General features: G+C 43.2%; 1 protein-coding gene across 1 annotated transcript in view; it reads left to right on the top strand.

Moving 5' to 3' along the window:
* LOC143281580 (potassium channel subfamily K member 2-like) overlaps positions 1 to 17,500 on the top strand; it is a 34,696-nt gene that overhangs the window by 5,629 nt on the left and 11,567 nt on the right. The window contains exon 2 of the mRNA XM_076586818.1: positions 16,949 to 17,122. Within this exon, the coding sequence (XP_076442933.1) occupies positions 16,981 to 17,122 (142 nt within the window). The 5' untranslated portion in view covers positions 16,949 to 16,980. The remainder of the gene's footprint in view (positions 1 to 16,948; positions 17,123 to 17,500) is intronic.

The following is a 17,500-nucleotide window of genomic DNA, read 5'->3' as shown; positions in this document are numbered from 1 at the left end:
CAGAAAGACCCATCAGGCAGATTAACCCCTTCAATCCTGATACTTGGCGAAAATGAGATCAGTGTTTCATGAATTTGGGAGTGCAATTACTACTGTGTGTGTGTGTGTGTGTGTGTGTGTGTGTGTGTGTGTGTGTGTGTGTGTGTGTGTGCGTGTGTGTGTGTCTGTGTGTGTGTGTGTGTGTGTGTGTGTGCGTGTGTGTCTGTGTCTGTGTGTGTGTGCTTTTTCAATGGTGCAGCAGTTGTTGTTTTTTTTTTTTTTGTTTTTTTCTGAACAAAAGTAATGCAATCCCGAGAGAGAGGTATGTATGTATACGTCCACTGAAAGCATGGTGGCTGGCTGACGTTCTGACCTGTAAGTTCAGTTTCATGTTAGCAGCAAAGTGACAGCCTTCCTTGGCCAAAGCAAACTCGCCAGCACGGTTAACGGACAGACAATGAAGAAAGCATTGAAAAGATCATATATATATTTTTTCTTTTTCAGTTATTAACCATGATTTTTGTTTGTTTGCTTGCTTGTTTTTCACTGAAGATTTTTCAAATTCGGAATGGAAATAAGAAGAAAAAAACCCAATAATAATAATAATGGTATTTATATAGCACTGGATCTCGTGCAGAGACAAATCAAAGCGCTTTCGCACCAGTCATTCACACGCATGCATAACTCTAAAACTGTAGAAACTAAAGACAAGGAAGTTTATATAGCGCTGGATCTCGTGCAGAAACAAATCAAAGCGCTTTCGCACCAGTCATTCACACGCATGCATAACTCTAAAACTGTAGAAACTAAAGACAAGGAAGCGGCAGGCAAGGGAGGCTATTTTGGGAAGAGGTGGGTTTTAAGGCCAGACTTGAAAGAGCTGAGTGTGGAGACTTGACGAAGCGAAAGAGGAAGTTCATTCCAATCGCAAGGTCCAGAAACAGAGAACATAAAGTGCATCAAAAACAAGGAAGAAAACAAACAAATAGAACGCCCCCCATCCTCCTCCCTCCCCTCCTCACAAAACATTATTATAAAGGTAGAGGCTGTTATACCTATATATGATAGTCAGTCGTGTCCGACTATGACCATCAGAACAGCAGAGGAGGCAACTGCTGTTCCGACCATTTGGGCTAGAATTTGATTATAGTGGAGAGTGCCTTGCCTAAGTTACACCCCCACTATCTCGGCCAAGAGGGTTTTAGGACAGTCGGCGTTGGGATGGTTCCCAAAGGCCTACTAGTTAGCCCACAAGGCTGCAGCACTAAAAGCCAGTGCAATTTTGCCTCCTAGTTTGAGTCATAGTCCTTCATAAAAGACTTAGCTATAAATGATTTCCCATTGACTGGAGAAACCATTGATAATGCAGCTCTCACTTTGCTGTTGGCCCAAATGTAAACTAACGTCAATCTGTGATATAATATACACCACTGTAACCACCCCATGCACCTCATAGATCTGAAAAGAAAAAGAAAACAAGATTTAAACAAATAAACAAGAAAAGTGTAGACTAAAAGACAAAACTCGTAAACACACACGCACACACACGCACGCACGCACGCACGCACACACACACACACACACACACACACACACAGAAATTCACTGAAGACAGAAACAAACAAACAAACACAAAAAACAACAACCCTTAAAACTAAACAAAAATGTCTGCTTTGAGTGTGAGGAAGTGACATGGGGGAAAAAATAAAGGAGGGGGTGGGGGGGGAGAGAAATCGAAGCTTTCATTTCCCGAAGTCCGACGCCAGAGGATTAAAATCAATATTAATACATGGTAACAGTCAAACCACGAAGCTGATCTCATCTATAACGGACTTGCCTTACATTTCGTCCAGAAGTTAACGGTTTAACTGAGCACACGAGAGGCATGTTATGCAGGATTTGGGATTTCGAACATGTCTTGTGGCTTAAAAAAGAAAAGAAAAAAGAGAAGAATATTCGTTTTTCTCATGTGGCAGAATGAACGTTTTTAATTCTGTTTGTGTCTACTTCTTTTTGTTGTTGTTTTTTTGTGTGTTTTTTTTCAAACACCCACAGATACACACACCCTCACACACGCACGCACGCACGCACACACACACATACAACGTATAAACACAGACAGGTACACACACACACATACATACACACACAGACATTCAGATAGACGGACACATACACACACACTCTCTCTCTCACACACACACGCACACACACACACACACCTAAACGCGCGCACACACACACACACACACACACACACACACACACACACACACACCTGGCCATGCGAAACACATGTTAATGTGTGTAGCAATGACGAAGTCACGCCACCTTGCCTTTACTCGAAGTGGAATATAACGGCCTATTGGCAAAACGCCCTCAGGATCAAATTGCTCTAGGACTTGGGTCCAGGTACTAATCCTGACTGCTTTTCAGAGATCATATACCATGCTTTGAAAGCTGTACCGTTTGTTCACGCGACACAATCGCTAGCTACCGAAGCCCATCAATGTGTTAAGATACCTGCTTGTGTGCGTTGGAGGGATTTCTTCTTCTTCTTCTTCTTCTTCTGCGTTCACTCGTATGCACACGAGTGGGCTTTTACGTGTATGACCGTTTTTACCCTGCCATGTAGGCAGCCATACTCCGTTTTCGGGGGGTGCATGCTGGGTATGTTCTTGTTTCCATAACCCACCGAACGCTGACATGGATTACAGGATCTTTAACGTGCGTATTGGATCTTCTGCTTGCGTATACACACGAAAGGGATTCAGGCACTAGCAGGTCTGCACATATGTTGACGTGGGAGATCGTAAAAATGTCCACCCTTTACCCACCAGGCGCCGTCACCGTGATTCGAACCCGGGACCCTCAGATTGACAGTCCAACGCTTTAACCACTCGGCTATTGCGCCCGTCGGAGGGATTTCAAAAGGCAATCAATTGTTTTGGGAATTATAGTAACAACGGTAGCAAAAGTCCACCGAGCAAAGTAACTTTATACTCCGAAGAGACTAGTGAGGTTCGTGAGGTTCTGTTGAAGAGTGGTTCTATGCTTTCATCGGAGTCCTTCAGGGCTGTCTTCTGTCTCCCGCGTTGTTCAACGCATTCCAATAACGCACCATGACTGAGACGCTCGAAGATCATGTCAGAACAGTCCTGACCGTCACGAACCTTCGCTTCGCAGACGACTTCGATGGCTGGGCAGGTGATAAGCAAGAACTGGTACTGTTACTGATACTGTTACTATCATTACTACTACTACTGCTACCACTACTACCTTTACATACACACACACACACACACACACACACACACACACACACACACACACACACACACACACACACACACACACACATATATATATATATATATATTGACGTGTTGTAAAGTGCTTCGAGAGATTTGAAAACGATGTATGTATGTACACACCCACACCCACCAACACACACACACACAAACACTCACACACACACACACAAAAGGGGAGGGGGGGGGGAATGGAAATCGCACATCACCAAATCCTCACAGGTTGTGAGGGCCCCTCTGAATCAAAACATATGGATTTGATCACAGAGGGAATGATGGGGGATAATTCTGGAACTGCAAGTTCCGTCTCTGCCTTAATTAATCTCGACAATAACTCCGCAAAGTATTCTGTTCTATTTAAATATGGGAATTGGGGGTGCCACCAGGAAATGATACACCGGTTCCAGCATTTCCCTTGCATTGCCTCGATCCTGCAACTGAGGCGTCTGTCCGACTTTCGTTTTGTTCAAGAGGTCATCCCCGTCAGGTGGCAATGTAGGCAAGGTTGGCTCCAAAACCTTCAACCACAGTAATCCGCATGTGTGGGGTGGGTGAGGGTGGTGGTGGTGGTGGGGGGTGGGGGTGGGGTGGGTGGGTGGGTGCGGGTGTGTGTGCTGATTATCTGGTTGCAGTTTTTTCCGCAATTTATCTTTAATCTTATCTTATCTGTCTATTATGATCAATATGCAGTGTAGTAGGCTATGTTTATAATTATATTCAAATAATGTTTCTTAATGCTTTCTGTTTTTAAATTAAGAATACTAGCTATTACCTGCAGTGTGTGGATGTATGTATGAAACGGTGTATGTGATATATATATATATATATATATATATATATATATATATATATTTACATCTGTATCTTCGTAATATTCGTAAAAGCTGTTGTTGACTTTTACAGTTATGGTCCCCATGTTGTTTACTTGTCTATGTTGTGATAATGCACCTGACCAAATTTCTCCAGTTGGAGATAATAAAGTTATTCTTATCTTATCTTATCTTATCTTATCTAAAACAACAAAACTGAAGAAGAAAAAAAAAGTGCACCGATTTATTGTCACTGATCTCTTAGAGGGTCAAGACAATTTTCCTGTGGCTTTTAAGAACTTTTAACTCTCTCCATACGAACGGCGAAAAAGACGACGTTAACAGCGTTTCACCCCAATTACCATCATCAAAATAGTGCAAACGGAAGGCTCTTATACTGAAGACGTGAATGTTGACAAAGAATACCACAATTCTGACGACGGAAGCTAAAGGTTGGGTCATTCAGACACCCACTGGACATCCGAGGGGTCTGTGTAGAGGAGAAGAGAGGACTGGCCGTACGGAGTGAGTTAACACACCATCAAACACCGGCAGTAGATTGTATTAGTTCTGCATTGTCTGTGGTGAATAAAATGATAGCAATGGGAATGTGGGCGTTGGAGAACCCAGCGAGCTACAAGGCGCTATGATTATCCTTGATTTCTCGTGGTAACAACAACGGTGGAAAAAAAAAGAAGAGATGGGGGTGTAGCTATCGAAGTATTCTTTCATAGCACAGCATCTGAACCCCCCACCTCCAACCCCACCCCTCTGACCACCACCCCACAGGTGCACAAGGTCACAGTAAAAAGGATCCATCATACAATGTTTCAGAACCTTACAAAAACATTATTGACCTAGATGGGGCGAACAGAGAACACCGCCATATAGTTGCTGTATATTATTTCAGACACGCATGAACGCACGCGCGCATACCCTACCCACATTTGCCTACATATCACGCACGCGTTTGTGCTTTTTGACTCACTTGTGTAAACAAAGTGAGTCTATGTTTTAACCCGGTGTTCGGTTGTCTGTGTGTGTGTGTGTGTGTGTGTGTGTGTGTGGTAAACTTTAACATTGACATTTTCTCTGCAAATACTTTGTCAGTTGACACCAAATTAGGCATTAAAATAGGAAAAATTCAGTTCTTTCCAGTCATCTTGTTTAAAACAATATTGCACCTCTGGGATGGGCACAAAAAAGAAAAAAAAGAAGCCTAATTATATGCAAACTGCATTTACTGTTATATTTATATTTTTTGTATTCTCTGAACTTGGCACTTTGATCTGATATTCTGACCCAACAACAAGAGCAGTCAATATTATCAGTTTTTGTTCAAACAGGAACTTCTTTTGCTAAGCATGGAAGTTTTATTTATTTTGCAAACGTTTCGGTGCAGATAGTAAAAAAGGGAAATTACTCTGTAATTAATGCTAGGGGACTTAATTTATCACAAGTGAGTCTTGAAGGCCTCGCCTCTCTTGTTTTTTTTTTTGTCTGCGTGTATGTGAGGAGGAGGCATGCGTGTTTGTTTTGTGTTTTCTCTCCACGATTAAGTTTTAAACAACTGTACAGACGGGCGCAATAGACGAGTGGTTAAAGCGTTGAACTTTTTTCAATCTGAGGGTCACGGGTTCGAATCTCGGTAACGGCGCCGGCCTGGTGGGGGTAAAGGGTGGAGATTTTTCCGATCTCCCAGGTCAACATATGTGCAGACCTGATATAGCCTGAACCCCCTTCATGTATATACGCAAGCAGAAGATCAAATACGTACGTTAAAGATCCTGTAATCCATGTCAGTGTTCGGTGGGTTATGGAAACAAGAACATACCCAGCATGCACACCCCGGAAAACGGAGTATGGCTGCCTACATGGCGGGGTAAAAACGGTCATACACATAGAATCCCATTCGAGTACATACGAGTGAACGTGGGAGTTGCAGCCCACGAACAAAGAAGAAGAAGAAGAAGAAACAACAGTACGCATTATCTGGCAAAACGTTATCTTCGTGTCATACCAAACTGGATTTATGATTCAGTCAATCCCACCCCACCTACGCCCTATCCCCCTCTCTCGTCCTTCGCACCCTACTGCCCCTCACATCACATGCGCCCCCATTCCCCACCCCTCCTCCCTCTCCCCTCCTCCCCCACCCCCCTCCCCTCCGGCTACCGCCCATTCTTGCACAACATTGTGTAAATTAATGTAGAGAAAAGGCCCACACCCAGTGTTGAATACTGTGGCCTCCAACACAAACACAAGCCTTTTATTAAAAAAGCATTATAGCTTCATGAACAGAAGCAGTCTTAGCTGTGCAGCTCGGCTGCCCGCGATATTGCCAGCTCCTCAGCACACAACGATCCATTATTATTTCTCAACTGATAGCTCGCATTTGATTTTAAAGACCCCCCATACAACGGGGAATCAGTAAGACTTGTTCTAAAACGTTTTGTTATTATTGTTGTTGTTCATTCGTTTGTTTTGGGAGCCTGAAATCTTTGTCCAGATAGCAAGCGGCTAAAAAAAAAAAAAAAAAAAATATTGAGAAAGGAAAATGGGTTTTATCAAAGGACTTATCTAATAACTCTATTTGTTTTCCTTGAATATATCTCTGTTTGTTGTTTGACTGCCGCGAGCGTTCATTCTCTCTGTCGTTTTTTTTATTTTTTTTATTTTTTATTTATTTATTTTTTACTGTGTGGTAGGCATTGTAGGATCTTTTGTTTATTGTATGGCGTCGTCAGAAACTTAAGGTTTTCGATTGCTTGAGCCACAAGCTCTTTGTTTGTCCCAGCCTCTCCTTCTATCACTCACTCCCCCCCCCCACCCTTCCCATCCTCCCCTGTCTCTCTGTCTCTGTCTGTCTGTCTGTCTCTCTTCTATTCTCTCTGGTATAATGTGTGTGTGTGTGTGTGTGTGTGTGTGTGTGTGTGTGTGTGTGTGTGTGTGTGTGTGTGTGTGTGTGTGTGTGTGTGTGTGTGTGTGTTCGTGTGTGTGTGTGTGTTCGTGTGTGTTTGGGGGCGGGGGGAGGGGAGGGGGAGTGGGTGTTCGTGTGTGTGTGTGTGTGTGTGTGTGTGTGTGTGTGTGTGTGTGTGTGTGTGTGTTCGTGTGTGTGCGTGCGTGCGTGCGTGAGTGCGTGTGTGTGTGTGTGTGTGTGTGTGTGTGTGTGTGTGTGTGTGTGTGTGTGTGTGTGTGTGTGTGTGCGTACGCGCGGGTATGTGTATTAAATCAATGTCTCTATCGATTGCCTGCATTATTTTGTTCTTGAAAACGGTATGTGCCTTTTTTTTTCTCCTCTTTCTCTAAAACAAATGTGGCCCCCTATTTTCCAGTCACACACGCACACACACACGTTACACACACGTTACTACACACACACACACACACACACACACACACACACACACACACACACACACACGAACACGCACACACACACGTTACACACACGTTACACACACACACACACACACACACACACACACACACACACGTTACACACACGTTACACACACACACACACACACACACACACACACACACGCATACACACACACACTCCTTCATTCCCTTCCGGCTCTCCCTCATCTTCTGAAGACAAGAATAGTGTGTGGCCTTCTTGAGAGGATTGCCAGTAAGAGCGTTGATAACCGGTACGGCAGACCCAGCTAGATAGCTAGCACGCATCAGTGAAGGCAGACACACACCCTCTCGCTACAAATCTCATCTGAAATCCATATTGATAGATCGGTGTTCCGGTTCCGGTTCTGAAGTGGAGAGAGACTTACCAATCTCATCTGGATCCATGTTGATAGGTTGGTGTTCCGGTTCCGGTTCTGAAGTGGAGAGAGACTTACCAGTCTTATTTGGATTCATACTGATAGATCGGTGTTCCGGTTTCGGTTCTGAAGTGGAGAGAGACTTACCAATCTCATCTGGATCCATATTGATAGATAGGTGTTCCTGTTCCGGTTCTGAAGTGGAGAGAGACTCACCAGTCTCATCTGGATTCATATTGATAGATCGGTGTTCCGGTTCCGGTTCTGAAGTGGAGAGAGACTTACCAATCTCATCTGAAATCCATATTGATAAATCGGTGTTCCGGTTCCGGTTCTGAAGTGGAGAGAGACTCACCAATCTCATCTGGATTCATATTGATAGATTGGTGTTCCGGTTCCGGTTCTGAAGTGGAGAGAGACTTACCAATCTCATCTGGATTTATATTGATAGATCGGTGTTCCGGTTCCGGATGTGAAGTGGAGAGAGAGACTTACCACTGACACTGTCTTTTGACCCACGCGCCCCTACCACCGTGTCAGCATCCTTCAACAACCTTCTTTACAGCTTAGTTATTATCCGGATCTGTCCGTCAGGATTTCTCTCTCCCTGCTTGGGATGTAGGGGTTTTTGTGTGTTTTTTTTTTCTTTGGCGGATAATCAACAATCTGTTTGTTGAAGATATTGTTATCTGTGGGATTTTGTTATTTCACGTGCGTAAGTCGAGTGAGAGAAGAATGAAGAATAAGAAGAAGAAGAAGAAGAAGAAGAAGAAGAAGAAGAAAAGTGACTATGGGAAAACGAGGCTGGGAATATGATGTTTAACAAAAATAGTATGTATTCGTGGATTTTTCTACAGAATCTTGCCAGAGGACAACATTCTTGTTGCCATGGGTTCTTTTTCAGTGCGCCAAGTACGTACCTGCACACGGAACCTCGGATTATCGTCTCATCCGAATGACTAGACGCGCGGCGCTCAGTTTAATTTTCCAGTCCAACTTGGGTAAGAAAGGGCGAGAGCGGGATTCGAACCCACACCCTCACGGACTCTCTGTGTTAGTAGCTGAGCGTCTTAACCAGCCAGCCACCTTTCTCCTGAGTCCGTCTTCCCTCCTGAGCTGAGTTCTGGCGAGCATATTTGGTGTGATGAAGCAGTTGAGTTGATAAACGTGTGTTAAAATCCGCTCTTACTAGTTACGTGTACGCGTGACGCTCGCTTATGTAAACAGTCAGATGAATATGGTGTTTGCATAGGCTGAAAACAAATAGGCGGCGCCCGGGGCTATTTCAGCGAAATAGGACTGACTGTATGTGTGTGTGTGTGTGTGCGTGTGTTTAACCATATTCTTTCGTCACTTTTCTTAGCTTTAAGTCTGTGGAGAAAAAAAAAATTATGAACGTTTGCATGTATGTGTGCGAGTAGAGAGAGAGAGAGAGAGAGAGAGAGAGAGGGAGAGAGTGTGTGTGTGTGTGTGTTGTGTGTGTGTGTGTGTGTGTGTGTGTGTGTGTGTGAGAGAGAGAGAGAGAGAGAGAGAGAGTGAGAGAGAGAGAGAGAGTGTGATTGTGTGTGTGTGTGTGTGTGTGTGTGTGTGTGTGTGTGCGTGCGTGCGTGTGTGTGTGTGTGTGTGTGTGTGTGTGTGTGTGTGTGTGTGTGAGTGAATATGTGAATCTTTGTGAGTCAGTACATGTGTGTGTTTGTGTGTGTGTGTGTGTGTGTGTGTGTGTGTGTGTGTGCGTGCATGTGTGAGCAGTGTGGGTGAATATGGGAATCAGTACATGTGTGTGTGCATGTGAGAGAAAGAGAGAGAGAGAGAGAGAGAGAGGGAGAGAGAGACAAACAGACAAACAGACAGAGACAGACAGAGCACGCGCTTTTATCTGTTTATCCTCTTTCATTTTTTTTCCATACTATTCCATCCTATTTCGAAACTTGCAAATTACATGTCGTTAAATTCCTCATGTCTTGCGAGAGTCTAACTTCCTTCCGGCACAGACAGTGCACCGGCTGATGATGGAAGTCGATGATGTTGCTGATATATATATATATATAGAGTGGAGTGATGGCCTAGAGGTAACCGCGTCCGCCTAGGAAACGAGAGAATCTGAGCGCGCTGGTTCGAATCACGGCTCAGCCGCCAAAATTTTCTCCCTCTCCACTAGACCTTAAGTGGTGGTCTGGACGCTAGTCATTCGGATGAGACGATAAACCGAGGTCCCGTGTGCAGCATGCACTTAGCGCACGTAAAAGAACCCACGGCAACAAAAGGGTTGTTCCTGGCAAAATTCTGTCGAAAAATCCACTTCAATAGGAAAAACAAATAAAACTGCACGCAGGAAAAAATACAAAAAAAAAAAAAAAGGGTGGCGCTGTAGTGTAGCGACGCGCTCTCCCTGGGGAAGAGCAGCCCCAATTTCACACAGAGAAATCTGTTGTGATAAAAAGAAATACAAATACAAATACAAATTTATTATACGTGTGAGCCAGCAGCTAGGCCATTCGGTGCCTTTATTACGAACTGAAGGGTCTCAGTGGTGGTGAGTACGCCTGCCTGCCTGCCTGCCTGCACCACCACCAATACCCTAGGGCTTTCCCCTGTGCAGCATCCCTTGGAATCAAGGGTATCTCTCTCACACACACAACCTCCCCACTTCAATCGTCTTCCATGAAGAACAGGCGTGCTCTGTAGCATCCAGGGTCAGTGTTATTGACGATATTGTCTTAATTAAGAAGGGGGAAAAAACAGAAAAAAAGAAAGGGGAAAAAAAGAAAGAAAAATTAAAACTGAATAAAAAAAAAGGAAAACTCGTTTCGCTCACTCAAAAGCAATAGCGAACATGAAATGAAAAAAAAAGAAGGAATTTTCAATATTTTCATTGTCATCGTCATCGTAATCATAATAGTATAGACAATGTTCATCATCATCATCATTATTAATATCATTATCATCATCACTAGTTGTTTTTTCTCTGAAACTTTTCATTGTTATTATCATTATCATCATCATCATCATCATTACTGTCGTCATCATCACTGACAGTCAAAATCGACGAAAACGTCAGCATCACCCGAAGCTAGATCAGCAGATGTCACTTGCAGACTGGACATTGATGCACGTAGAATTCACTCATGTTGAAACAATCATCATCACTTTCACAAGGTTACCACACAGTCTAATTAGAAGAAGAACAAGAAGGAACGAATGAAGGAATAAAGATTGATTGATTGAATGACGGGCGCAATAGCCGAGTGGTTAAAGCGTTGGACTGTCAATCTGAGGGTCCCGGGTTCGAATCACGGTGACGGCGCCTGGTGGGTAAAGGGTGGAAATTTTTACGATCTCCCAGGTCAACATATGTGCAGACCTGCTTGTGCCTGAACCCCCTTCGTGTGTATATGCAAGCAGAAGATCAAATACGCACGTTAAAGATCCTGTAATCCATGTCAGCGTTCGGTGGGTTTTGGAAACAAGAACATACCCAGCATGCACACCCCCGAAAACGGAGTATGGCTGCTTACATGGCGGGGTAAAAACGGTCATACACGTAAAAGCCCACTCGTGTACATACGAGTGAACGCAGAAGAAGAAGAAGAAGAAGATTGATTGAATATTTAATGGGTAAAGAATTAGGCGCAGTAAAGGCCTTTATATAATTCTGCCCATTTAACGACACAAAACATAAAAATAAACAACGACACAAAACACAGAAATAAAGAAATAAAATGAAATAAAATAAAATAATTAGAACAACGAATGAGAATAATAACTGGAATAGTCCATTAAAGGTAACAAAGCCATGAAAAGAACAATTGGTACATTATCATGTTCGTACGTACTCACACACACACACACACACAATTATAAAACAAGCAAACAAAGACACGCGTACACATTTACGCCCACACACTCAAACACACACAAACACACACACGCACTTACTGTTCATTTGCTAGCACGATCACACAGAAGAAGAAGAAAAAGAAGCAGAAGAAGACGAAGAAGAAGAAGAAAAAGAAATCTGTTCAGCAAACAGAGTGTCAACTACAGTGCAGTCAGTACAGACTTTTTTTTTCCTTCAAACCACATTCACAGTTCTAATCAAGCGCTCGCACTGACTAGCAGATGGGTAAGCTTGATAATACTATTGATTGACACAGCTGATATATGCATAATCATTTCTCTTCACTGGTCTAACATCTAGAAAAAATAAGCTGACAACAGTGTACGCTTTGTCCTGTGAAAAAAAAAGCGCTGAAAACATTTCTTGTACCTCAGGTTGCGTTGTGTGTTAAACGTGACATTGTTAATAGAAGGACGATGAGGAGAAGAAGAAGAGGTAGGAGTAGTAGAAGAACAGAGAGAGAGAGAGAGAGAGAGAGAGAGAGAGAGAGAGACAGACAGACAGACAGACAGACAGAGACAGAGACAGAGAGAAGCAGACAGGCATAGTTAGATGGTGCAGAGTGAGGGCAGAGAGAAAACACACACCCTCACCTCATCTCACCTCCACCCCACCCCTACCTATTCCCCCCGCACACCACACCACACCACACTTGATTTCCCTAAAGGTTAAACAAGAGAGGCAAGACCTTCAAGACTCATTTGTGATACACTTAAAAAAAATTCTAATCGTTAAAATGTGTTCTGTTTTTGTTATTATAAAGCTTCGGATTAAAAAAAAGAAAGAAAAAAAAAGAGAAAAAAAGTCCTGACGGCAGATTCGAACCCCGCGTGTTTGGGTGAGAAGAAGCTGTCTTACCCAATACACTATCATGGCTCCTTAACTGACGTTAAAAAATTTGATATTTAAACATGCTTTTTTAAAGGGCGATAAATCGATTGCGGCATTCGCAGTGAGAACGCTGTTTAAATCATATTATTCTGATGTATCTTGGGCATTCAAAAATCTTTAAGGGCAAGTAAAAATTCTTTTCAAGTCCGCAGTAAAGGAGACGTGGCTATCGCCGCAGTCACACTGCAACATTTAGCCGTTTTCTCTGGATCTAGATAGATGTACAAGTTTAGTTATACCCGCCGGGAATGTACGACACGGTCGATTCAATTTCTCTTTTATGTTCATTCTAGTTTTATAGTTTTAAAGTTGATATGGAAATTGAGTATTTTGTTAAACTAATAACATGTAGAGCCAAGTACAAGTACTCCTAAACGTCGTATGAAGTGAAAAGGACTTCATTTTGAGAAAAGTCAAGACTGGAAATTTTTACGTTTCAAGTGTATTAACTCTCATTGTTTATTATTTTAAACTGTGAATTCCGACTGATTTTGTTGATATTTTTATGGCAGTTTGGGGCATAATCCACTAAGTGATGAGGCGTTCACAAATCTTTCTCTGAATAAATATTTAACAGTCTGCTTCTCAACTTTCCATCACATGTTATCGTGTATTGTCGATAGAATATAGGATTGAACGGGCAGGTCAAAACAAAATGGCGACATTCGCGTTCGCGAGGGATAGGCTATGAGCACGCGCTTTGAATATGTATAAATATGTGTGCGCAATTGATATTTGCCCATGACCCACGATGTGCATAATCGAGTAGCGCACCACTTGCTCAAATCATGACCACACCATGAACCCCACCATAATATAAGCCAACACCGTGGAAACCCCAGGAAAAAAAAAACCGACAGGGCACGCATGCACACACGCAAATAAGCAATCAGCAATTCATTATATAGAAAGAGAGGGGGGGAAAACAACAACAACAACAACAGACAAACAAAACAACACACCATTGCTCCCGAAACTGACCGGAAGGAAACAAAGACGCTGAGATCCAAGGTCAAGGCCGAGACCCAATAGCAATAGATACCACCCAGCGTCAGCATCCTCATCCTTCACCCTCCCTCATCCTCCCGTTTCCCCCCCCCCCCCACCCACCCCCTCATCATCTCCCGTCACTCATCTCTGTCTCTCTCTGTGTCTCTCTTTCTCTTCATCTGTCTTTCTGTCTCTCTCTCCCATTCTGTCTCCCTCTCTTTCTCTCCTCTCTCCTCTCTTTCTCACCATCTCTCTCTATCTCCCCCTCTCTCTGTGTGTGATTGGGTGGGTGTGAGTGTGTGACAGTGTTCCCTTCATTATATTTTTGTGATGATGATGGTCCGTTGATTAGTATTATAATTATTATTATTAGTAGTAGTAGTGGTAGTGGTAGTATTTACTATTGTTATTATTGTTGTGTCTTATCGTTACTGTTTTTGTTGTCACAAGGACAGATTGGAAGACTAGGCAATGCCTAAAATCTTTATCCTTGAGTAATAAAGTTTTTGAATCTTGAATCTTGAATCTCTCACCCCTCATCTCTCTCTCTCTCCTTCTCTCTCAAACTCTCTCTCTCTTTCCCCTTTCTTTCTTTGTCTTTCACTTCTCTTTCTCTCTCACTCCCTTCTCCCCGTCTCTCTCACTATCTCTCACTCTCACTCCCCTCTCTTTCTCTCTCTCTCTCACTCTTTCTCTCCCTCCTCTCCCCCTGCCCCCCTCTCTCTGTCTCTGTCTCTCTCTGTCTCTCTCACTCTCTCTCTCACCCTTTCTCTCCCTCCTCTCCCCCTGCCCCCCCCCTCTCTCTCTCTCTCTGTCTCTCTCACTCTCTCTCTCACCCTTTCTCTCCCTCCTCTCCCCCTGCCCCCCTCTCTCTGTCTCTGTCTCTCTCTGTCTCTCTCACTCTCTCTCTCTCACCCTTTCTCTCCCTCCTCTCCCCCTTCCCCCTCTCTCTCTGTCTCTGTCTCTCTCTGTCTCTCTCACTCTCTCTCTCACTCTCTTTCTCTCTCGCACTTTACATACCACAGGCGGTTCCTTATCCTGCCATACAAGACTAACCCTGACAGGGAACAGACTTCGTTATCAAGAGATGAACTCCGCGATGATGGACATGTGGACGTCATTACTCGTCAGTAAAGCCTTGATGAAAGAAAGTAGAAGAGAAAGGTGTAAGAAACAGAAAGGCTGAAGACAGTAAAACAACAACAAAACAACAATAACAACAACAAAAACTACCAAACAACCAGCAACATAGAAGTGTCCTGTATGCTAACAACAAGAGAACGTAGCGATGCTTGTAATGTTTTGTGGCAGTATCTGGTCGACTCCTGTGTGACTGTAAACATCTGGTACTGTGAGGTTGGAAAAAGTCAGGAAATATTAACACCTTCCCGTCCCCCCACCCGCTCCCCCATTTTTGACTTACTTGTGTAAACAAAGTGAGTCTATGTTTTAACCCGGTGTTCGGGTGTGTGTGTGTGTGTGTGTGTGTGTGTGTGTGTGTGTGTGTGTGTGTGTGTGTGTGTGTGTGTGTGTGTCCGTGGTAAACTTTAACATTGACATTTTCTCTGCAAATACTTTGTCAGTTGACACCAAATTAGGCATAAAAATAGGAAAAATTCAGTTCTTTCCAGTCATCTTGTTTAAAAACAATATTGCACCTCTGGGATGGGCACAAAAAAAAAGAAAAAAAGAAAAACAAAAGAAAAAAGAAGCCTAATTATATGCAAACTGCATTTACTGTTATATTTATATTTTTTGTATTCTCTAAACTTGGCACTTTGATCTGATATTCTGACACAACAAGAGCAGTCATTAATATTTTTTTTTGTTCAAACAGGAACTTCTTTTGCTAAGCATGGAAGTTTTATTTATTTTGCAAACGTTTTGGTGCAGATAGTAAAAAAAGGGAAATTACTCTGTAATTAATGCTAGGGTACTTAATTTGCCACAAGTGAGTCTTGAAGGCCTTGCCTCTCTTGTCTTGTCTTCTTCCAGTTCAACTGAATGCGTCTGGCTGTAGAGTTTCATTTTCTAAAGCTGATACAAATTCTGTTAAACCACTGATATATGATCATTCTAACGTATACAAAAATATATCGAAAGATGCAAGTATTGATCCAATAGAAAAGGGTATAGGATTCATTTTGATCCCATTTGAAACAGAGAAACTGATTTACAAACAGTAGTAGTCGGAAACAGAGCATTCACAACAGCATGCTTTCCTACCTGCAACTTTATTCGTTTTCCTATCGAATTGGATTTTGTTCACAGAATTTTGCCCAGGGACAACCCTTCTGTTGCAGTGGGTTCTTTTACGTGCGCTAAATGCATGCTGCACAGGGGACCTCGGTTTATTTATCGTCTCATTCGCTTGACTACAGCGTCCATAAAATACCGGTGACTGCGGGATTCGAACCAGTGCGCTCAGATTCTTTCTGCGCTTCCAAGGTGGACGCGGCGATACCACTTGGCCGCCAACACTCCAAGCCGTTAATTTTACGTGTGAAACAACTGCGTAACGAATACACGTAATAAAGAAATGAAAAAGTCAGCAACATCAACGTCCCCCTCCCAGTGACTGTAAATCTGTGACATTCTGACATGACTTATGTGCAGGCAAGGCATCATCGACCCAGGATCAAAGGACATGGAATAAGCTCCCTTATAACCTTCGTCATTCTGATTCCCTCGCATCTTTTAAATCTCGTCTCAAAACTCACCTTTTCCCTCAGCAATAAGTTCAGTTGTGGCAGGTCCACTTCCTTTTCGTTAGGTGTGCTTGACTATGTATGTAAAACATAATTATGTATGTGTACATAACTACATGCATGTATATGAATGTGTATTGTGTGTGCGTGTGTTTATGTAAGTTTGTGCCTGCCTATGTGTGCGTATGTGTTAGGGTAGCTGTTAGATACACATGTATGTTAAAATGTATGTATGCAGTGTGTGTGTGTGTGTGCGTGCGTGCGTGCGTGCGTGTGTGTGTGTGTGTGTGTGTGTGTGTGTGTGTGTGGTCACATTTTGGTGTGTGTATGTAACATAGATATAATGTTTTATGTTAACAAAAGCGTTTTTGTAAAGCACCTAAAGCAGATTTCTGGATAGTATGCTATATAAGTATCCATTATTATTATTATTAATATGAAGTGGATGATGAACCTGCAACTCTGTGACATTCTGACATGACTTCTGTGTATGCAAGGCTTCATCGACCCAGGATCGAAACAAGATGAAAATAAAACGAACCTGTAACTCTCTGACATTCTGAACTTGACTTCTGTGCAGGCAAGTCTTCAACGACCCAGGATCGAAGGAAGATGAAGTGGAAGATGAACCTGGGCCTCTCCGTGCTGCTGCTGATCTACATTCTGGTGGGGGCCCTGGTCTTCTCTGCCCTGGAGTACCAGAAGTTCACCCCGCCGGACATCAGGCAGATGACTTTCTTCCAGGAGTTTCTGGGTGAGGGGGGATTTTGTGGTGTTGTTGCTTTTTTCTCTCTGTGTGTGTGTGTGTGGGGGGGGGGGGGGGGGGGCGGGGGGGGGGGGGGGGGGGGGGGTGCGTGGGTGTTGTGTGGCGTGGTGTGTGAGTAGTGTGTAGTGTGGTGTGTCTGTCTGTCTATGTGTATGTGTGCCAAGCCTAGGTCTGTGTAAAACGTTAATATGTAATGTAAAAAGTGTGTCAACATCACAGCATGAACTGTGAACCTTTAATTTGTTTTCTGTCTCTGCTAATACCACACGAACGTTCTCGCGTGTGCACGCATAAACACCACACACACACACACACACACACACACACACACACACACACACAGAGAGAGAGAGAGAGAGAGAGAGA

The sequence above is a fragment of the Babylonia areolata genome, chromosome 4, assembly GCF_041734735.1.
Source record: "Babylonia areolata isolate BAREFJ2019XMU chromosome 4, ASM4173473v1, whole genome shotgun sequence".
Lineage (NCBI taxonomy): Eukaryota > Metazoa > Mollusca > Gastropoda > Neogastropoda > Buccinidae > Babylonia > Babylonia areolata.
Note: the sequence above shows the minus strand (reverse complement) of the source record. Positions and strands in the feature narration are given on the sequence as shown.